Source organism: Triturus cristatus, chromosome 1_1 (assembly GCF_964204655.1).
Source record: "Triturus cristatus chromosome 1_1, aTriCri1.1, whole genome shotgun sequence".
Lineage (NCBI taxonomy): Eukaryota > Metazoa > Chordata > Amphibia > Caudata > Salamandridae > Triturus > Triturus cristatus.
In genome coordinates this window covers 119,071,402-119,096,123 of record NC_140579.1, presented here as the reverse complement: position 1 = coordinate 119,096,123, position 24,722 = coordinate 119,071,402, and the positions used below count along the sequence as shown (strand labels likewise).

General features: G+C 49.0%; 1 protein-coding gene across 1 annotated transcript in view; it reads left to right on the top strand.

Moving 5' to 3' along the window:
• Nucleotides 1-24,722, top strand: part of LOC146869723 (uncharacterized) — an 87,222-nt gene that overhangs the window by 36,156 nt on the left and 26,344 nt on the right. The window contains exons 3-18 of the mRNA XM_085640212.1: nucleotides 2,377-2,667; nucleotides 2,953-3,146; nucleotides 3,689-3,869; nucleotides 4,627-4,769; nucleotides 5,805-6,342; nucleotides 6,430-6,609; nucleotides 6,991-7,229; nucleotides 9,021-9,131; nucleotides 9,792-9,842; nucleotides 10,560-10,793; nucleotides 11,364-11,414; nucleotides 11,679-11,891; nucleotides 12,465-12,600; nucleotides 17,218-17,364; nucleotides 18,109-18,228; nucleotides 23,842-23,981. Of these exons, the coding sequence (XP_085496338.1) occupies nucleotides 2,377-2,667; nucleotides 2,953-3,146; nucleotides 3,689-3,869; nucleotides 4,627-4,769; nucleotides 5,805-6,342; nucleotides 6,430-6,609; nucleotides 6,991-7,229; nucleotides 9,021-9,131; nucleotides 9,792-9,842; nucleotides 10,560-10,793; nucleotides 11,364-11,414; nucleotides 11,679-11,891; nucleotides 12,465-12,600; nucleotides 17,218-17,364; nucleotides 18,109-18,228; nucleotides 23,842-23,981 (2,969 nt within the window). The remainder of the gene's footprint in view (nucleotides 1-2,376; nucleotides 2,668-2,952; nucleotides 3,147-3,688; nucleotides 3,870-4,626; nucleotides 4,770-5,804; nucleotides 6,343-6,429; nucleotides 6,610-6,990; nucleotides 7,230-9,020; nucleotides 9,132-9,791; nucleotides 9,843-10,559; nucleotides 10,794-11,363; nucleotides 11,415-11,678; nucleotides 11,892-12,464; nucleotides 12,601-17,217; nucleotides 17,365-18,108; nucleotides 18,229-23,841; nucleotides 23,982-24,722) is intronic.

Here is a 24,722-nt window from a genome sequence, read left to right as displayed (position 1 = left end):
GTTTGAAATAGTAAAATTAATTTACCTCAATTCTCTCAAAAAGAAAAGCCTTAAAACAGAAACAAAATTCCATTAATGGTCTTGCAGATTACTCAGATCTTGAATTACCTATAAGAGATTAGAGAGTCAAGGCCAGAATAATAAGAGGAAGCTGTCTCCTGGACAGGTTAGTTTGCACTAAATGGTCCCCATGTGGTCTGGAAGGCAATACGGTGAAACTGACAATAAAAGCATACTTCGAGACAGGAGATTGCCCGGCGGAAGAGCAGAGCATTCTTGTCGCAGTGACAGGATGGGGCATGCTTTTATCTACTTCTGTATAAGTATATTGGGGAAAGAGAAAAAAAACAAGGTTGAAGAACACTAGACCGCCCTCTCTCTTTAATGACCAGCAACCAACTTGCCTGTGTCTAGTGTTTACGACCACTGCACCACCCTCTATCTTTAATGACAAGGAACGACCCTCCTGTACTTAGTGGTATGGGCTCTGAATGGCCATCTTTCTTTAAAGACCAGGAAAAGACCCACCTGTTCCTTACCTGAGCTCTGGACTGCCCTCTGTATTCAATGACCAGGAAAGGACCGACTATCACTAGTGTCACAAACTCTGCACCACCCTCTCCCTTTAATGACAAGAAACATACCCGCCTGTCCCTAGGGGCACGACCTCTGCACCACCCTCTCTCTTTGACCAGTAAAGGACACTCCTGTCCCTAGGGGCACGACCTCTGCACCACCCTCTCTCTTTAATGGCCAGGAATGGACCCGCCTGTCTCTAGCCCTGTAATCCCTCCATTTCAAGCAACCAGGTAAAGACCATGCAAATCCATCAGGAATAATAAACTCTATTGCAACCAGTGGCCAGGAGCTCATAACTCCCTCCCAGTCTAAGGGCCAGCACTGGACCAGCCTGACCCTAGTGACATATATAACTCAGCATCCCCTTATCGAATAATGACCATGGCACTCCATGCTGACAAGGAGCCATATAAACAGTAGGGGCTAGACCTTTCTGACACCCTCTCTATATAATTAATGTCCAGGACTGGACCCACCAGCCCTTAGAGGTGATTGTGAGGGGGGTGGACTGTGTCACCCTTAGCTTTACTACTTCGAAAGAGCTGCCTATCTTCAGCAAACTATACCTGAAATCAACACTTGAGTCAGTGCAAAGGAAACTCTTTATGCAAGTCAGTTTAGTGTACAGACATCTCACTGCTGTCTCTGCTTTATATACTGTGTACTGCTAGCTGATGAAAAATGCTCCCTTCAGTTGGCTTTTCTCTAGCTTAACACCTATGCTCTCTCCTGCTGCCAGGTCCATTCTGCTGGTGGTGCTCCCGTCTCTTAGATTTGCTCCTGCCAGATGGCAGTGGTCTAGTCTGGTATCTGTGGTCACCTTGGCTGGCTGTGCTCCCTTCTGCTGCCCAGCCCCTCTGGATGCTTGTTCTCTATTCTGCTGTGCCCCAGTCAGACGGCTGTGGATCTGCTCTCTCTCCTTGGCTGTACTCCCTTCTGCTGCCCACCATCTTGTGCTCTATTTTGCTGTGCACCAGTCAGATGGCTGTGGTTTTGTCCCTCTCCTTGGCTGTGCTCCCTTCTGCTGCCTAACCTATTGTGCTCTATTATTCTGTGCTCTAGTCAGATGGCTGTGGTTCTGCTGACTCTTCTTGGTTGTGCTTTATTCTGCTGTCAACCCTATCGTGCTCTATTCTGATGTGTTCCAGTCAGATGGCTGTGATTGTGCTCTTTTTTCCTTGCTGTACAACATGTTAGTGGATTTGATCAAACTTGCTATTCATGAGCCTATATTTGTGTGTGCTCCATCATGCTGTCTATGCTCCCTGATGCTCCTCCTCCTGCTTCCTGTGTGCCTTGCAGCAGGCTCTGTTCCATCTGGACATCTCTGCTCCCTGCTGTTACCTCAGTGACATTCTGCTGGTTCTGCTTCCTTCAGCTGGCTCCACTCCGTTTAAACATCTATCCTCCCTTCATGTACCTGCGTGATTTACCGATGTTAGTGTTTCCTTCAGTTGTCACTGCTTCATCAGGCAGGCTGTGCTCCCTGCTGTTATCTTTACTTACTGCTGCTGATCAGCCCCTACCTGGTGCCCATGCTCTCTCTGGCTGGCTTCAGTCCCCTCAGACCATACCACTAGCTGTCTCTTATAACTTCACTTGTACTTGTATGCTGTCGATCTCCCATCATCATGTCCCCTCCTTCTTCTTAGTGGTTTGTCCATTTGAGCTCACATCCAGCTTGTTGCCACAGGGGTTGTGCTTATGCATGCTGGTGGTTTTTCCCTTTTAAAAGTGTTTTAAACATACTACTTGATGGATATAACCCCCTAAATGTGTCTTATTTTTGTGCACTAGCAACAGGAACATCAGCTGCCACAACAGCAGTAACAACTGCTGCAACAAGAGCTGCCACTACACCACCACTAACAACAGCAGCTACCACTGCAGCTACTACAGCAGTAACAACAGATACAACAACAGCACCAACAACAGTTGACACTACAGCTGCAACAACGGCTGGTACAACAGCAGAAACAACAACTGCCACTACAGCTGCCACTTCAGCTGCCACAACAGCTGTCACTACAGCAGCAACAACAGTCGCCACAACAGCTGTCACTACAGCAGCAACAACAGTCGCCACAACGGCCACCACAACAGCTGTCACTACAGCAGCAACAACAGTCGCCACACCAGCCGCCACAACAACACCCACTACAGCACCAACAACAGCAGTCACAACAGCAGCAACAACAGATACAACAGCACCAACAACAGCAACAACAGTCGCTACAACAGCTGCCACTACAGTAGCAACAACAGTTGCGTCAACAGCCGCCACGATAGCTGCCACTACAGCAGCATCAACAGTAGCTACCACTGCAGCCACAACTGCAATAACAAAAATAGCCACAACTGCATCCACAACAGCAGCAGCAACAACAGATACAACAACAGCACCAACAACAAGTGACACAACAGCTGCCAGTACAGCAGCAACAACGGCTGCTACAACAGCAACAACAACAGCAAGATCCCCCACTACAGCTGCCACTACATCAGCAACAACAGTTGCCACAACAGCTGCCACTACAGCACCAACAACAGTAGCCACCACTGCAGCCACAACAGCAGTAACAACAAAAGCCACAACTGCAGCCACAACAACAGCAACAACAGATACAACAACAGCCCCAACAACACGTGACACAACAGCTGCCAGTACAGCAGCAACAATGGCTGCTACAACAGCAACAACAACAGCTACCACTACAGCTGCCACTACAGCAGCTACAACGGCTGGTACCACTGCAGCCACAACAGCAATAACAACAATAGCCACAACTGCAACCACAACAGCACCATCAACAGGAGACACTACAGCTGCCACTAAAGCAGTAACAACTGCTGCAACAGCAGCAGCAACAACAGCAACCACTACAGGTGCCACTACAGCAGCAACAACAGTAGCCACAATATCTGCCACTACATCACCAACAACAGCAGCCATCACTGCAGCCAAAACAGCAGTAACAACATTAGTCACAACTACAGCCACTGCAGCGGCAATAACAGATACAACAGCACCAACAACAGCCGCCACTACACCTGCTAATACAGCAGCAACAACAGACATGACAACAGCACCAATAACAGGTGACACCAGAGCAGCCACTACAGCAGCAGCAACGGCTGGTACAACAGCAGCAACAACAGCCTCCTCTACAACAGCTACTATGGCAGCAACTACAGTTGCAACAACAGCTGCCACAACAGCAGTAACAACCGCTACAACAACTGTTGCGACAACAGCTGCCACTACAGCAGCCACCACTGCAGCCATAACAGTAGTAACAACAATAGCCACAATTGCAGCCACAAGAGCAGCAACAACAGCTAGAATAACGGTACCAACAACAGGTGACAGTACAGCTGCCACTACAGCAGCAACAACACCAGCAACCACAGCAGGAACAATAGCATCCACAACTGTGGCCACCACTGCAGCCACTACAGCAGCAACAACAAGTACAACAGCATCACCAACAACAGGTGACACCACAGATGCCACTAAAGCAGCAAGAACAGCTGGTACATCAGCAGCAACAACAGCCGCCACTACAGCTGCCACTACGGCAGCAACAACAGTTTTTACAACAGCTGCCACTACAGCACCAACAACAGTAGCCACCACTTCAGCCACAACAACAATAACAATAGCCACAACTGCAGCCACAACAGCAGCAACAACAGATAAAACAACAGCCTCAACAACAGGATACACTACAGTTGCCAAGACAGCAGCAACAATGGCTGGTACAACAGTAGCAACAATAGCTGCTACAACAACAACCACCACTACAGCTGCCACTACAGCAGCTACAATGGCTGGTACAACTGCAGCAACAGCAGCCGCCACTTCAGCTGCCACTAAAGAAGCAACAACAGTCACCACAACAGCTGCCACTACATCAGCAACAACAGTTGCCACCACAGCCGCCATGATAGCTGCCACTACAGCAGCAACAGTCTCCACAACAGCTGCCACTACAGCACCAACAACAGTAGCTACCACTGCATCCACAACTGCAATATCAACAATAGCCACAACTGCAGCCACAACAGCAGCAAAAACAGATACAACAATAGCACCAACAACAGCCACCACTACAGCTGCCCCTACAGCAGCAACAACAGTTTCTACAACAGCTGCCACTACAGCACCAACAACAGTAGCCACCACTGCAGCCACAACAGCAATAACAATAGCCACAACTGCAGCCACAACAGCATCAACAACAGATACAACAGCAGCACCATTAACAGGTGACACTACAGCTGCCACTAAAGCAGCAACAACAACTGATACAACAGTAAGCACCACTGCAGCCACAAAAGCAGTAACAACAAAAGCCATAACTGCAGCCACAACAGCTGCAACAACAGCCCCAACAACAGGTGACACTACAGCTGCCAATACAGCAGCAACAATGGCTGCTACAACAGCAGCAACAACGGCTACTACAACAGCAACAACAACAGCCGCCACTACAGCTGCCACTACAGCAGCTACAACGGCTGGTACACCTGCAGCAACAACAGCCACCACTACAGCTGCCACAACAGCAGCAACAACAGTCGCCAGAACGGCTGCCACTACAGCAGCAACAACAGTTGCTACCACTGCAGCCACAACAGCAATAACAATAGCCAAAACTGCAGCCACAACATTAGCAACAACAGACACAACAGGACCAACAACAGGTGACACTACTGCTGCCACTACAGCAGCAACAGCAGCTGCAACAACAGCAGCCACCACTGCAGCCACAACAGCAGTAACAACAATAGCCACAACTGCAGCCACTACAGCAGCAACAACAAATACAACAGCACCAACAACAGGTGCCACCACAGCAGCCACCAAAACAGCAGCAACAGCTGGAACAACAGCAGCAACAACAGCCACCACTACAACTGCTACTATAGCAGCAACTACAGTTGCCACAACAGCTGCCACAAAAGCAGTAACAGCTACAGCAACAACAGTTGCCACTACAGCACCAACAACAGCAGCCTCAACTGCAGCCACAACAGGAGCAACAACAGGTACAACAGTATCACCAACAACGGGAGACACTACAGCAGCAACAGCAGCAACAACAGCCGCCACTACAGTTGCCACTACATCAGCAACGACATATGCCACAACAACTGCCACTACAGCACCAACAATAGTAGCCACCACTGCAGCCAAAACAGCAATAACAATAGCCCCAACTGCAGCCACAACAGCAGAAACAACAGATACAACAACTGCCCCAACAACAGGAGACACTACAGTTGCCACTACAGAAGCAACAACAGCAACAATAGCGTCCACTACAGCAGCTACAACGGCTGGTACAACTGTAGGGTCAACAGACACCACTACAGCTGCCACTACAGTAGCAACAACAGTCGGCACAACAGCTGCCACTACAGCAGCAACAACAGTAGCCACATCTGCCATCACAACAGCTGCCACTACAGCAGCAACAACAGTCACCACAACAGCTGCCACTACAGCATCAACAACAGTAGATACCACTGCAGCCACAACTGCAATAACAACAATATCCACAACTGTAGCCAAAACAGCAGCAACAACAGGTGACACTACAGCTGCCACTCCAGCAGCAACAACTGCTTCAATAACAGCAGCAGCCACAGCTGGAACAACAGCAGCCACCACTGCAGCCACAACAGCAGTAACAACAATAGTCACGACTGCAGCCACTACAGCGGCAACAACAGTTACAACAACAGCACCAACAACAGGTGCCGCTACAGCTGCCACTACAGCAGCAACAATGGCTGCTACAACAGCAGCAACAACCACCACTACTACATCTACCACTACTGCAGTACCATCAGTTGCCACAACAGCTGCCACCACAGCACCAACAACTATAGCCACCACTGTAGCCACAAGAGCAGTAACAACAATATCCACAACTGCAGCCTCCACAGCAGCAACAACAGATACAACAACAGCACCAATAACAGCTGCCACTACAGCAGCAACAACAGTATACACAACAACTGGCACTACAGCACCAACAACAGTAGCCACCACTGCAGCCACAACATCAATAACAATAGCCACAACTGCAGCTACAACAGCAGCAACAACAGCTACAACAACAGCAGTAACAAAAGGAGACAATACAGCTGCCACTACAGCAACAACAACAGCTGGAACAACAGTAGCAACAACAGCCGCCACTATAGCTGCCACTACAGCAGCAACAACTGCCCTCACTACAGCTGCCACTACAGCAGCAAAAACAGTTGCCACAACAGCAGCAACAATAACCACCAGTACATCTGCCACTACAGCAGCAACAACAGTTGGCACAACAGCTGCCACTACAGCACCTTCAACAGTATCCACAACTGCAGCCTTAACAGTAATAACAACAATAGGCACAACTGCAGCCACAACAGATATAACAATAGGACCAACAACAGGAGACACTACAGCTGAGACTACAGCAGCAACAACGGCTGTAACAACAGTAGTGACAACAGCTTCCACTACAGTTGCCACTACAGCAGTAACAACAGTAGATACAACAACTGCCACCATGGCAGCAACAACAGTTGACACAACAACTGCCACTATAGCACCAACAACAGCCACTACAACAGCTACCACCACAGCAGCAACAATAGGCACAACTGCAGCCACAACAGCAGCAACAACAGACACAACAACAGCACCAACAACAGGTGCCACCACAGCTGCCACTACAGCTGCCTCCACAGTAACAACAACCATTGCCACAACAGTTGCCACTACAGCTGCCACTACAGCAGCAACAACAGTTGCCACAATAGCTGCCTCCACAGCAGCAACAACAGTTGCCACAACAGCTGCCACTGCATCGGAAACAACAGTTGCCACTACAGCTACCACTACAGCAAGAGCAACAGTTGCCAATACAACTGCCTCCACAGCAGCAGCAACAATTCCAACAACAGCTGCATCTATATTAGAAACAACAGTTGCCACAACAGCTGCCACTACACCAGAAACAACAGTTGCCACAACAGCTGCCACCATAACAGTAACAACAGTTGCTACAACAGCTTCCTCCACATTAGCAACAACAGTTGCCACTACAGCTGCCACTACATCAAAAGCAACAGTTGCCACAACAACTGCCTCCACAGCAGCAACAGTTGCAACAACAGCTGCCACTACATTAGAAACAACAGCAGCAACAATAGCCACCACTACATCTGCCACTACAGCAGCAACAACAGTTGGCACAACAGCTGCCACTACAGCACCTTCAACAGTATCCACCACTGCAGCCTTAACAGTAATAACAACAATAGACACAACTGCAGCCACAACAGCAGCAACAACAGATATAACAACAGGACCAACAACAGGAGACACTACAGCTGAGACTACAGCAGCAACAACGGCTGTAATAACAGCAGTGACAACAGCCTCCACTACAGTTGCCACTACAGAAGCAACAACAGTAGACACAACAACTGCCACCATGGCAGCAAAAACAGTTGACACAACAGCTGCCACTATAGCACCAACAACAGCCACTACTACAGCAGCAACCACAATAGCCACAACTGCAGCCACAACAGCAGCAACTACAGATACAACAACAGCACCAACAACAGCTGCCACTACAACAGAAACAACTCCTGCAACAACAGCATCAACCACATCTGCAACATCAGCCACAACAGTAGACACAACTACCACCACAGCAGCCACAACAGCTACCACCACAGCAGCAACAATAGCCACAACTGCAGCCACAACAGCAGTAACAACAGACAGGACAACGGCACCGACAACAGGTGCCACCATAGCTGCCACTACAGCTGCCTCCACAGTGGCAACAACCATTGCCACAACTGTTGCCACTACAGCTGCCACTACAGCAGCAACAACAGTTGCCACAATAGCTGCCTCCACAGCAGCAACAACAGTTTCCACTACATCAGAAACATCAGTTGCCACAACAGCTGCCACTACATCCGAACCAACAGTTGCCACAGAAGCTGCAACCACAGCATCAACAACAGTTGCCACAACAGCTGCCACTACATCAGAAACAACAGTTGCCACTACAGCAAGAGCAACAGTTGCCACAACAACTGCCTCCACAGCAGCAACAGTTGCAACAACAGCTGCCACTACACCAGAAACAACAGTTGCCACAACAGCTGCCACCATAGCAGCAACAACAGTTGTTACATCAGCTGCCTCCACAGCAGCAACAACAGTTTCCACAACAGCTGCCACTACATCAGAAATAACAGTGGCCCCAACAGCTGCCACTACAGCAGCAACAACGGCTGGTACAACTGCAGCAACAACACCTGCCACTACAGGAGCAACAACAGTTGCCACAACGTTTTCCACTACAGCACCAACAACAGTAGCCACCACTGCAGCCACAACAGCAGTAACAATAATAGCCACAACTGCATCCACAACAACAGCAGCAACAACAGATACAACAACAGCACCAACAACTGGAGACACTACAGCTGCCACTACAGCAACAACAACGGCTGGTACAACAGTAGCAACAACAGCCGCCACTACAGCTGCCACTACAGCAATAACAACAGCCCTCACTACAGCTGCCACTACAGCAGCAACAACAGTTGCCACAACAGCAGCAACAATAGCCACTACTACATCTGCCACTACAGCAGCAACAACAGTTGGCAGAACAGCTACCACTACAGCACCTTCAACAGTATCCACAACTGCAGCCTTAACAGTAATAACAACAATAGGCACAACTGCAGCCACAACAGCAGCAACAACAGATATAACAACAGGACCAACAACAGGAGACACTACAGCTGAGACTACAGCAGCAACAACGGCTGTAATAACAGCAGTGACAACAGCCTCCACTACAGTTGTCACTACAGCAGCAACAACAGTAGACACAAAAACTGCCACCATGGCAGCAACAACAGTTAACACAACAGCTGCCACTACATTAGAAACAACAGTTGCCACAACAGCTGCCACTACATCAGAAACAACAGTTGCCACAACAGCTGCCACTGCCTCAGAAACAACAGTTGCCACAACCGCTGAACCTACATCAGAAACAAAAGTTGCCACAACTTTTGCCACTACATCAGCAACAACAGTTGCCACTACAACTGCCACTACAGCAGCAACAACAGTTGCCATAGCAACTGCCTCCACAGCAGCAACAGTTGCAACAGCTGCCACTACATTAGAAACAACAGTTGCCACAACAGCTGCCACTACATCAGAAACAACAGTTGCCACAACAGCTGCCACTACACCAGAAACAACAGTTGCTACAACAGCTGCCACCATAGCAGTAACAACAGCTGCTACAACAGCTGCCTCCACAACAGCAACAACAGTTGTCACAACATCTGCCACTACATCAGAAATAACAGTGGCCCCAACAGCTGCCTCTACAGCAGCAACAACGGCTGGTACAACTGCAGCAACAACACCTGCCACTACAGGAGCAAGAACAGTTGCCACAACCGCTTCCACTACAGCACCAACAACAGTAGCCACCACTGCAGCCAAAACAGCAGTAACAACAATAGCCACAACTGCATCCACAACAGCAGCAACAAAAGATACAACAACAGCACCAACAACTGGAGACACTACAGCAGCCACTACAGCAACAAGAACGGCTGGTACAACAGTAGCAACAACAGCCACCACTACAGCTGCCACTACAGCAGTAACAACAGCCCTCACTACAGCTGCCACTACCGCAGCAACAACAGTTGCCACAACAGCAGCAACAATAGCCACCACTACATCTGCCACTACAGCAGAAACAACAGTTGGCACAACAGCTGCCACTACAGCACCTTCAACAGTATCCACAACTGCAGCCTTAACAGTAATAACAACAATAGGCACAACTGCAGCCACAACAGCAGCAACAACAGATATAACAACAAGACCAACAATAGGAGACTCTACAGCTGAGACTACAGCAGCAACAACGGCTGTAACAACAACAGTGACAACAGCCTCCACTACAGTTGCCACTACAGCAGCAACAACAGTAGATACAACAACTGCCACCATGGCAGCAACAACAGTTGACACAACAGCTGCCACTATAGCACCAACAATAGCCACTACTACAGCTTCCACTACAGCAGCAACCACAATAGCCAAAACTGCAGCCACAACAGAATCAACTACAGATACATCAACAGCACCAACAACAGCTGCCACTACAACAGAAACAACTGCTGCAACAACAGCAGCAACCACATCTGCAACAGCAGCAGCCACAGTAGTAGACACAACTACGACCACAGCAGCCACAATAGCTACCACCACAGCAGCAACAATAGCCACAACTGCAGCCACAACAGCAGCAACAACAGACACGACAACAGCACCGACAACAGGTGCTACCATAGCTGCCACTACAGCTGCCTCCACAGTAGCAACAACCGTTGCCACAACAGTTGCCACTACAGCTGCCACTACAGCAGCAACAACAGTTGCCACAATAGCTGCCTCTACAGCAGGAACAACAGTTGCCACAACAGCTGCCACTGCATCAGAAACAACAGTTGCCACTACAGCTACCACTACAGCAAGAGCAACAGTTGCCAATACAACTGCCTCCACAGCAGCAGCAACAATTGCAACAACAGCTGCATCTATATTAGAAACAACAGTTGCCACAACAGCTGCCACTACACCAGAAACAACAGTTGCCACAACAGCTGCCACCATAACAGTAACAACAGTTGCTACAACAGCTGCCTCCACATTAGCAACAACAGTTGCCACTACAGCTGCCACTACATCAAAAGCAACAGTTGCCACAACAACTGCCTCCACAGCAGCAACAGTTGCAACAACAGCTGCCACTACATTAGAAACAACAGCAGCAACAATAGCCACCACTACATCTGCCACTACAGCAGCAACAACAGTTGGCACAACAGCTGCCACTACAGCACCTTCAACAGTATCCACCACTGCAGCCTTAACAGTAATAACAACAATAGACACAACTGCAGCCACAACAGCAGCAACAACAGATATAACAACAGGACCAACAACAGGAGACACTACAGCTGAGACTACAGCAGCAACAACGGCTGTAATAACAGCAGTGACAACAGCCTCCACTACAGTTGCCACTACAGAAGCAACAACAGTAGACACAACAACTGCCACCATGGCAGCAAAAACAGTTGACACAACAGCTGCCACTATAGCACCAACAACAGCCACTACTACAGCAGCAACCACAATAGCCACAACTGCAGCCACAACAGCAGCAACTACAGATACAACAACAGCACCAACAACAGCTGCCACTACAACAGAAACAACTCCTGCAACAACAGCATCAACCACATCTGCAACATCAGCCACAACAGTAGACACAACTACCACCACAGCAGCCACAACTGCTACCACCACAGCAGCAACAATAGCCACAACTGCAGCCACAACAGCAGTAACAACAGACAGGACAACAGCACCGACAACAGGTGCCACCATAGCTGCCACTACAGCTGCCTCCACAGTAGCAACAACCATTGCCACAACTGTTGCCACTACAGCTGCCACTACAGCAGCAACAACAGTTGCCACAATAGCTGCCTCCACAGCAGCAACAACAGTTGCCACTACATCAGAATCATCAGTTGCCACAACAGCTGCCACTACATCTGAACCAACAGTTGCCTCAGAAGCTGCAACCACAGCATCAACAACAGTTGCCACAACAGCTGCCACTACATCAGAAACAACAGTTGCCACTACAGCAAGAGCAACAGTTGCCACAACAACTGCCTCCACAGCAGCAACAGTTGCAACAACAGCTGCCACTACACCAGAAACAACAGTTGCCACAACAGCTGCCACCATAGCAGCAACAACAGTTGCTACATCAGCTGCCTCCACAGCAGCAACAACAGTTTCCACAACAGCTGCCACTACATCAGAAATAACAGTGGCCCCAACAGCTGCCACTACAGCAGCAACAACGGCTGGTACAACTGCAGCAACAACACCTGCCGCTACAGGAGCAACAACAGTTGCCACAACGTTTTCCACTACAGCACCAACAACAGTAGCCACCACTGCAGCCACAACAGCAGTAACAATAATATCCACAACTGCATCCACAACAACAGCAGCAACAACAGATACAACAACAGCACCAACAACTGGAGACACTACAGCTGCCACTACAGCAACAACAACGGCTGGTACAACAGTAGCAACAACAGCCGCCACTACAGCTGCCACTATAGCAATAACAACATCCCTCACTACAGCTGCCACTACAGCAGCAACAACAGTTGCCACAACAGCAGCAACAATAGCCACCACTACATCTGCCACTACAGCAGCAACAACAGTTGGCAGAACAGCTACCACTACAGCACCTTCAACAGTATCCACAACTGCAGCCTTAACAGTAATAACAACAATAGGCACAACTGCAGCCACAACAGCAGCAACAACAGATATAACAACAGGACCAACAACAGGAGACACTACAGCTGAGACTACAGCAGCAACAACGGCTGTAATAACAGCAGTGACAACAGCCTCCACTACAGTTGTCACTACAGCAGCAACAACAGTAGACACAAAAACTGCCACCATGGCAGCAACAACAGTTAACACAACAGCTGCCACTACATCAGAAACAACAGTTGCCACAACAGCTGCCACTGCCTCAGAAACAATAGTTGCCACAAAAGCTGAACCTACATCAGAAACAAAAGTTGCCACAACAGCTGCCACTATATCAGAAACAACAGTTGCCACTACAGCTGTCACTACAGCATCAACTACAGATGCCACAATAGCTGCCTCCACAGCAGAAACAACAGTTGCCACAACAGCTGCCACTACATCAGAAACAACAGTTGCCACTACAGCTGCCACTACAGCAAGAGCAACAGTTGCCACAACAACTGCCCCCACAGCAGCAACAGTTGCAACAACAGCTGCCACTACATTAGAAACAACAGTTGCCACAACAGCTGACACTACATCAGAAACAACAGTTGCCACAACAGCTGCCACTGCTTCAGAAACAACAGTTGCCACAACAGCTGAACCTACATCAGAAACAAAAGTTGCCATAACTTTTGCCACTACATCAGCAACAACAGTTGCCACTACAACTGCCACTACAGCAGCAACAACAGTTGCCATAGCAACTGCCTCCACAGCAGCAACAGTTGCAACAGCTGCCACTACATTAGAAACAACAGTTGCCACAACAGCTGTCACTACATCAGAAACAACAGTTGCCACAACAGCTGCCACTACACCAGAAACAACAGTTACTACAACAGCTGCCACCATAGCAGTAACAACAGCTGCTACAACAGCTGCCTCCACAACAGCAACAACAGTTGCCACAACATCTGCCACTACATCAGAAACAACAGTTGCCACAACAGCTGACACTACATCAGAAACAACAGTTGCCACAACAGCTGCCACTGCCTCAGAAACAACAGTTGCCACAACAGCTGAACCTACATCAGAAACAAAAGTTGCCACTACTTTTGCCACTACATCAGCAACAACAGTTGCCACTACAACTGCCACTACAGCAGCAACAACAGTTGCCATAGCAACTGCCTCCACAGCAGCAACAGTTGCAACAGCTGCCACTACATTAGAAACAACAGTGGCCCCAACAGCTGCCTCTACAGCAGCAACAACGGCTGGTACAACTGCAGCAACAACACCTGCCACTACAGGAGCAAGAACAGTTGCCACAACCGCTTCCACTACAGCACCAACAACAGTAGCCACCACTGCAGCCAAAACAGCAGTAACAACAATAGCCACAACTGCATCCACAACAGCAGCAACAAAAGATAACACAACAGCACCAACAACTGGAGACACTACAGCAGCCACTACAGCAACAAGAACAGCTGGTACAACAGTAGCAACAACAGCCACCACTACAGCAGTAACAACAGCCCTCACTACAGCTGCCACTACAGCAGAAACAACAGTTGCCACAACAGCAGCAACAATAGCCACCACTACATCTGCCACTACAGCAGAAACAACAGTTGGCACAACAGCTGCCACTACAGCACCTTCAACAGTATCCACAACTGCAGCCTTAACAGTAATAACAACAATAGGCACAACTGCAGCCACAACAGCAGCAACAACAGATATAACAACAAGACCAACAATAGGAGACTCTACAGCTGAGACTACAGCAGCAACAACGGCTGTAACAACAACAGTGACAACAGCCTCCACTACAAATGCCACTACAGCAGCAACAACAGTAGATACAACAACTGCCACCATGGCAGCAACAACAGTTGACACAACAGCTGCCACTATAGCACCAACAATAGCCACTACTACAGCTTCCACTACAGCAGCAACCACAATAGCCAAAACTGCAGCCACAACAGCAGCAACTACAGATACATCAACAGCACCAACAACAGCTGCCACTACAACAGAAACAACTACTGCAACAACAGCAGCAACCACATCTGCAACAGCAGCAGCCACAGTAGTAGACACAACTACGACCACAGCAGCCACAATAGCTACCACCACAGCAGCAACAATAGCCACAACTGCAGCCACAACAGCAGCAACAACAGACACGACAACAGCACCGACAACAGGTGCTACTATAGCTGCCACTACAGCTGCCTCCACAGTAGCAACAACCGTTGCCACAACAGTTGCCACTACAGCTGCCACTACAGCAGCAACAACAGTTGCCACAATAGCTGCCTCCACAGCATCAACAACAGTTGCCACTACATCAGAAACATCAGTTGCCACAACAGCTGCCACTACATCAAAAACAACAGTTGCAACAACAGCTGTCACCACAGCAGCAACAACAGTTGCCACAACAGCTGCCACTACATCAGAAAGAACAGTTGCCACAACAGCTGCCATGACACCAGAAACAACAGTTGCCACAACAGCTGCCACCATAGCAGCAACAACAGTTGCTACAACAGCTGCCTCCACAGCAGCAACAACAGTTTCCACAACAGCTGCCACTACATCAGAAATAACAGTGGCCCCAACAGCTGCCACTACAGCAGCAACAACGGCTGGCACAACTGCAGCAACAACACCTGCCGCTACAGGAGCAACAACAGTTGTCACAACCGCTTCCACTACAGCACCAACAACAGTAGCCACAACAGCAGTAACAACAATAGCCACAACTACATCCACAACAGCAGCAACAACAGATACAACAACAGCTCCAACAACTGGAGACACTACAGCTGCCACTACAGCAACAACAACGGCTGGTACAACAGTAGCAACAACAGCCACCACTACAGCTGCCACAACAGCAGTAACAACAGCCCTCACTACAGCTGCCACTACAGCAACAACAACGGCTGGTACAACAGTAGCAACAACAGCCGCCACTACAGCTGCCACTACAGCAGTAACAACAGCCCTCACTACAGCTGCCACTACAGCAGCAACAACAGTTGCCACAACAGCAGCAACAATAGCCACCACTACATCTGCCACTACAGCAGCAACAACAGTTGGCACAACAGCTGCCACTACAGCACCTTCAACAGTATCTACAACTGCAGCCTTAACAGTAATAACAACTATAGGCACAACTGCAGCCACAACCGCAGCAACAACAGATATAACAACAAGACCAGCAATAGGAGACACTACAGCTGAGACTACAGCAGCAACAACAGCTGTAACAACAGCAGTGACAACAGCCTCCACTACAGTTGCCACTACAGCAGCAACAACAGTAGACACAACAACTGCCACCATGGCAGCAACAACAGTTGACACAACAGCTGCCACTATAGCACCAACAATAGCCACTGCTACAGCTTCCACTATAGCAGCAACCACAATAGCCACCACTGCAGCCACAACAGCAGCAACTACAGATACATCAACAGCACCAACAACAGCTGCCACTACAACAGAAACAACTGGTGCAACAGCAGCAGCCACAACAGTAGACACAACTACCACCACAGCAGCCACAACAGCTACCACCACAGCAGCAACAATAGCCACAACTGCAGCCACAACAGCTGCAACAACAGACAAGACAACAGCACCGACAACAGGTGCCACCATAGCTGCCACTACAGCTGCATCCACAGTAGCAACAACCGTTGCTACAACAGTTGCCACTACAGCTGCCACTACAGCAGCAACAACAGTTGCCACAATAGCTTCCTCCACAGCAGCAACAACAATTGCCACTACATCAGAAACATCAGTTGCCACAACAGCTGCCACTACATCAGAAACAACAGTTGCAACAACAGCTGCCACCACAGCAGCAACGACAGTTGCCACAACAGCTGCCACTACATCAGACACAACAGTTGCCACAACAGCTGCCACGACACCAGAAACAACAATTGCCACAACAGCTGCCACCATAGCAGCAACAACAGTTGCTACAACAGCTGCCTCCACAGCAGCAACAACAGTTTCCACAACAGCTGCCACTACATCAGAAATAACAGTGGCCCCAACAGCTGCCACTACAACAGCAACAACGGCTGGTACATCTGCAGCAACAACACCTGCTGCTACAGGAGCAACAACAGTTGTCACAACCGCTTCCACTACAGCACCAACAACAGTAGCCACTACTGCAGCCACAACAGCAGTAACAACAATAGCCACAACTACATCCACAACAGCAGCAACAACAGATACAACAACAGCACCAACTACTGGAGACACTACAGCTGCCACTACAGCAACAACAACGGCTGGTACAACAGTAGCAACAACAGCCACCACTACAGCTGCCACTACGGCAGTAACAACAGCCCTCACTACAGCTGCCACTACAGCAGCAACAACAGTTGCCACAACAGCAGCAACAATAGCCACCACTACATCTGCCACTACAGCAGCAACAACAGTTGGCACAACAGCTGCCACTACAGCACCTCCAACAGTATCCACAACTGCAGCCTTAACAGTAATAACAACAATAGGCACAACTGCAGCCACAACAGCAGCAACAACAGATTTAACAACAAGACCAACAATAGGAGACTCTACAGCTGAGACTACCGCAGCAACAACGGCTGTAACAACAGCAGTGACAACAGCCTCCACTACAGTTGCCACTACAGCAGCAACAACAGTAGACACAACAACTGCCACTATAGCACAAACAACAGCCACTACTACAGCTTCCACTACAGCAGCAACCACAATAGCCACAACTGCAGCCACAACAGCAGCAACAACAGACACGACAACAGCACCGACAACAGGTGCCACCATAGCTGCCACTACAGCTGCCTCCACAGTAGCAACAACCGTTGCCACAACAGTTGCCACTACAGCTGCCACTACAGCAGCAACAACAGTTGCCACAATAGCTGCCTCCACAGCATCAACAACAGTTGCCACAACAGCTGCCACTACATCAGAAACAACGGTTGCCACAAAAGCTGCCACCACAGCAGCAACAACAGTTGCTACAACAGCTGCCACCATAGCAGCAACAACAGTTGCTAGAACAGCGGCCTCCACAACAACAACAACAGTTTCCACAACAGCTGCCACTACATTGGAAATAACAGTGGCCCCAACAGCTGCCACTACAGCAGCAACAACGGCTGGTACAACTGCAGCAACAACACCTGCCGCTACAGGAGCAACAACAGTTGCCACAACCGCTTCCACTACAGCTCCAACAACAGTAGCCACCACTGCAGCCACAACAACAGTAACAACAATAGCCACAACTGCAGCCACAACAGCAGCAACAACAGATACAACAACAACACCAACAACTGGAGACACTACAGCTGCCACTACAGCAACAACAACGGCTGGTACAACAGTAGCAACAACAGCCACCACTACAGCTGCCACTACAGCAGTAACAACAGCCCTCACTACAGCTGCCACTACAGCAGCAACAACAGTTGCCACAACAGCAGCAACAATAGCCACCACTACATCTGCCACTACAGCAGCAACAACAGTTGGCACAACAGCTGCCACTACAGCACCTTCAACAGTATCCACAACTGCAGCCTTAACAGTAATAACAACAATAGGCACAACAGCAGCCACAACAACAGCAACAACCGATATAACAACAAGACCAACAATAGGAGACTCTACAGCTGAGACTACAGCAGCAACAACGGCTGTAACAACAGCAGTGGCAACAGCCTCCGCTACAGTTGCCACTACAGCAGCAACAACAGTAGATACAACAACTGCCACCATGGCAGCAACAACAGTTGACACAACAGCTGCCACTATAGCACCAACAATAGCCACTACTACAGCTTCCACTACAGCAGCAACCACAATAGCCAAAACTGCAGCCACAACAGCAGCAACTACAGATACATCAACAGCACCAACAACAGCTGCCACTACAACAGAAACAACTGCTGCAACAACAGCAGCAACCACATCTGAAACAGCAGCAGCCACAGTAGTAGACACAACTACGACCACAGCAGCCACAATAGCTACCACCACAGCAGCAACAATAGCCACAACTGCAGCCACAACAGCAGCAACAACAGACACGACAACAGCACCGACAACAGGTGCCACCATAGCTGCCACTACAGCTGCCTCCACAGTAACAACAACCGTTGCCACAACAGTTGCCACTACAGCTGCCACTACAGCAGCAACAACAGTTGCCACAATAGCTGCCTCCACAGCATCAACAACAGTTGCCACTACATCAGAAACATCAGTTGCCACAACAGCTGCCACTACATCAAAAACAACAGTTGCAACAACAGCTGTCACCACAGCAGCAACAACAGTTGCCACAACAGCTGCCACTACATCAGAAAGAACAGTTGCCACAACAGCTGCCATGACACCAGAAACAACAGTTGCCACAACAGCTGCCACCATAGCAGCAACAACAGTTGCTACAACAGCTGCCTCCACAGCAGCAACAACAGTTTCCACAACAGCTGCCACTACATCAGAAATAACAGTGGCCCCAACAGCTGCCACTACAGCAGCAACAACGGCTGGCACAACTGCAGCAACAACACCTGCCGCTACAGGAGCAACAACAGTTGTCACAACCGCTTCCACTACAGCACCAACAACAGTAGCCACTACTGCAGCCACAACAGCAGTAACAACAATAGCCACAACTACATCCACAACAGCAGCAACAACAGATACAACAACAGCTCCAACAACTGGAGACACTACAGCTACCACTACAGCAACAACAACGGGTGGTACATCAGTAGCAACAACAGCCACCACTACAGCTGCCACAACAGCAGTAACAACAGCCCTCACTACAGCTGCCACTACAGCAACAACAACGGCTGGTACAACAGTAGCAACAACAGCCGCCACTACAGCTGCCACTACAGCAGTAACAACAGCCCTCACTACAGCTGCCACTACAGCAGCAACAACAGTTGCCACAACAGCAGCAACAATAGCCACCACTACATCTGCCACTACAGCAGCAACAACAGTTGGCACAACAGCTGCCACTACAGCACCTTTAACAGTATCCACAACTGCAGCCTTAACAGTAATAACAACAATAGGCACAACTGCAGCCACAACAGCAGCAGCAACAGATATAACAACAAGACCAACAATAGGAGACACTACAGCTGAGACTACAGCAGCAACAACAGCTGTAACAACAGCAGTGACAACCGCCTCCACTACAGTTGCCACTACAGCAGCAACAACAGTAGACACAACAACTGCCACCATGGCAGCAAAAACAGTTGACACAACAGCTGCCACTATAGCACCAACAATAGCCACTGCTACAGCTTCCACTACAGCAGCAACCACAATAGCCACCACTGCAGCCACAACAGCAGCAACTACAGATACATCAACAGCCCCAACAACAGCTGCCACTACAACAGAAACAACTGGTGCAACAGCAGCAGCCACAACAGTAGACACAACTACCACCACAGCAGCCACAACAGCTACCACCACAGCAGCAACAATAGCCACAACTGCAGCCACAACAGCTGCAACAACAGACACGACAACAGCACCGACAACAGGTGCCACCATAGCTGCCACTACAGCTGCCTCCACAGTAGCAACAACCGTTGCCACAACAGTTGCCACTACAGCTGCCACTACAGCAGCAACAACAGTTGCCACAATAGCTGCCTCCACAGCAGCAACAACAATTGCCACTACATCAGAAACATCAGTTGCCACAACAGCTGCCACTACATCAGAAACAACAGTTGCAACAACAGCTGCCACCACAGCAGCAACGACAGTTGCCACAACAGCTGCCACTACATCAGACACAACAGTTGCCACAACAGCTGCCACGACACCAGAAACAACAATTGCCACAACAGCTGCCACCATAGCAGCAACAACAGTTGCTACAACAGCTGCCTCCACAGCAGCAACAACAGTTTCCACAACAGCTGCCACTACATCAGAAATAACAGTGGCCCCAACAGCTGCCACTACAGCAGCAACAACGGCTGGCACATCTGCAGCAACAACACCTGCTGCTACAGGAGCAACAACAGTTGTCACAACCGCTTCCACTACAGCACCAACAACAGTAGCCACTACTGCAGCCACAACAGCAGTAACAACAATAGCCACAACTACATCCACAACAGCAGCAACAACAGATACAACAACAGCACCAACAACTGGCGACACTACAGCTGCCACTACAGCAACAACAACGGCTGGTACAAAAGTAGCAACAACAGCCACCACTACAGCTGCCACGACAGCAGTAACAACAGCCCTCACTACAGCTGCCACTACAGCAGCAACAACAGTTGCCACAACAGCAGTAACAATAGCCACCACTACATTTGCCACTACAGCAGCATCAACAGTATCCACAACTGCTGCCTTAACAGTAATAACAACAATAGGCACAACTGCAGCCACAACAGCAGCAACAACAGATTTAACAACAGGACACACTACAGCTGAGACTACAGCAGCAACAACGGCTGTAACAACAGCAGTGACAACAGCCTCCACTACAATTGCCACTACAGCAGCAACAACAGTAGACACAACAACTGCCACCATGGCAGCAACAACAGTTAACACAATAGCTGCCACTATCGCACAAACAACAGCCACTACTACAGCTTCCACTACCGCAGCAACCACAATAGCCCCAACTGCAGCCACAACAACAGCAACTACAGATAAAACAACAGCACCAACTACAGCTGCCACAACAACAGAAACAACTGCTGCAACAACAGCAGCAACCACCTCTGCAACAACAGCAGCCACAACAGTAGACACAATTACCACCACAGCAGCCACAATAGCTACCACCACAGCAGCAACAATAGCCACAACTGCAGCCACAACAGCAGCAACAAAAGACACAACAACATCACAAACAACAGGTGCCACCACAGCTGCCACTTCAGCTGCCTCCACAGTAGCAACAACCATTGCCACAAGAGTTGCCACTATAGCTGCCACTACAGCAGCAACAACAGTTGCCACAATAGCTGCCTACACAGCAGCAACAACAGTTGCCACTACATCAGAAACATCAGTTGACACAACAGCTGCCACTACATCAGAAACAACAGCAGCCACAACAGCTACCACCACAGCAGCAATAGCCACAACTGCAGCCACAACTGCACCAACAACAGACACGACAACAGCACCGACAACAGGTGCCACCACAGCTGCCACTACAGCTGCCTCCACAGTAGCAACAACCATTTCCACAACAGTTGCCACTACAGCTGCCACTACAGCAGCAACAACAGTTGCCACAATAGCTGCCTCCACAGCAGCAACAACAGTTGCCACTACATCAGAAACATCAGTTGTCACAACTGCTGCCACTACATCAGAACCAACAGTTGCCACAACATCTGCAACCACAGCAGCAACAACAGTTGCCACAACAGCTGCCACTACATCAGAAACACCAGTTGCCACTACAGCTGCCACTACAGCAAGAGCAACCGTTGCCACAACAACTGCCTTCACAGCAACAACAGTTGCAACAACAGCTGCCACTACATTAGAAACAACAGTTGCCACAACAGCTGCCACTACATCAGAAACAACAGTTGCCACAACAGCTGCCATTGCCTCAGAAACAATAGTTGCCACAACAGCTGAACCTACATCAGAAACAAAAGTTGCCACAAAAGCTGCCACTATGTCAGAAACAACAGTTGCCACTACAGCTGCCACTACAGCAGCAACAACAGATGCCACAATAGCTGCCTCCACTGCAGCAACAACAGTTGCCACTACATCAGAAACATCAGTTGCCACAACAGCTGCCACTACATCAGAAAAGACAGTTGCCACAACAGCAGCCACTGCCTCTGAAACAACAGTTGCCACAACAGCTGAAACTACATCAGAAACAAAAGTCGCCACAACAGCTGCCACTACTTCAGTAACAACAGTTGCCACAACATCTGCCACTACAGCAGCAACAACAGTTGCCACAACAACTGCCTCCACAACAGCCACAGTTGTAACAACAGCTGCAACTACATTGGAAACAACAGTTGCCACAACAGCTGCCTCCGCCTCTGAAACAACAGTTGCAACAACAGCTGCAACTAAATCAGAAACAACACTTGCCACTACATCTGCCACTACAACAGCAGCAACAGTTGGAACAACAGCTGCCACTACATCAGAAAAAACAGTTGCCACAACAGCTAAAACTACATCAGAAACAACAGTTTCCACAACAGCTGCCACTACATCAGAAACAACAGTTGCCACTACAGCTGCCACTACAGCTGCAACAACAGTTGCCACAACAACTGCCTCCACAGCAGCAACAGTTGCAACAACAGCCGCCACTACATTAGAAACAACAGTTGCCACAACAGCTGCCACTACATCAGAAACAACAGTTGCCACAACATCTGCCACTTCCTCTGAAACAACAGTTGCAACAACAGCTGCAACTACATCAGAAACAACACTTGCCACTATATCTGCCACTACCACAGTAACAACAGTTGCTACAACAACTGCTTCCACAGCAGCAACATTTGCAACAACAGCTGCCACTACAGCTGAAACAACATCAGAAACAACAGTTTCCACAACAGCTGCCACTACATCAGAAACAACAGTTGCCACTACAGCTGCCACTACAGCAGAAACAACAGTTTCCACAACAGCTGCCACTACATCAGAAACAACAGTTGCCACTACAGCTGCCACTTCAGCAGCAACAACAGTTGCCACAACAACTGCCTCCACAGCAGCAACAGTCGCCACAACAGCTGTGACTATATCAGAAACAACTGTTGCAACAACAGCTGCAACTACATCAGAAAAAACACTTGCCACTACATCTGCCACTACAACAGCAACAACAGTTGCTACAACAGCTGCCTCCACGGCAGCAACAACAGTTGCTACAATAGCTGCTTCCACAGCAGCAACAACAGTTGCCACAACAGCTGCCACTACATCAGCAACAACAGTTGCCACTACATCTGCCACTACAGCAGCAACAACAGTTGCCACAACAACTGCCTACACAGCAGCCACAGTTGTAGCAACAGCTGCCACTACATTAGAAACAACAGCTGCCACAACAGCTGCCACTACATCAGAAACAACAGTTGCCACAACAGCTGCCACTGCCTCTGAACCAACAGTTGCAACAACAGCTGCAACTACATCAGAAACAACACTTGCCACTACATCTGCCACAACAACAGCAGCAACTGTTGCAACAACAGCTGCCACTACATCAGAAAAAACAGTTGCCACAACAGCTGAAACTACATCAGATACAACACTTTCCTCAACAGCTGCCACTACATCAGAAACAACAGTTGCCACTACAGCTTCCACTACAGCAGCAACAACAGTTGCCACAACAACTGCCTCCACAGCAGCAACAGTTTCAACAACAGCTGCCACAACATTAGAAACAACAGTTGCCACAACAGCTGCCACTACATCAGAAACAACAGTTGCCACAACAGCAGCCACTGCCTCTGAAACAACAGTTGCCACAACAGCTGAAACTACATCAGAAACAAAAGTCGCCACAACAGCTGCCACTATATCAGAAACAACAGTTGCCACAACAGCTGCCACTACATCAGAAACAACAGTT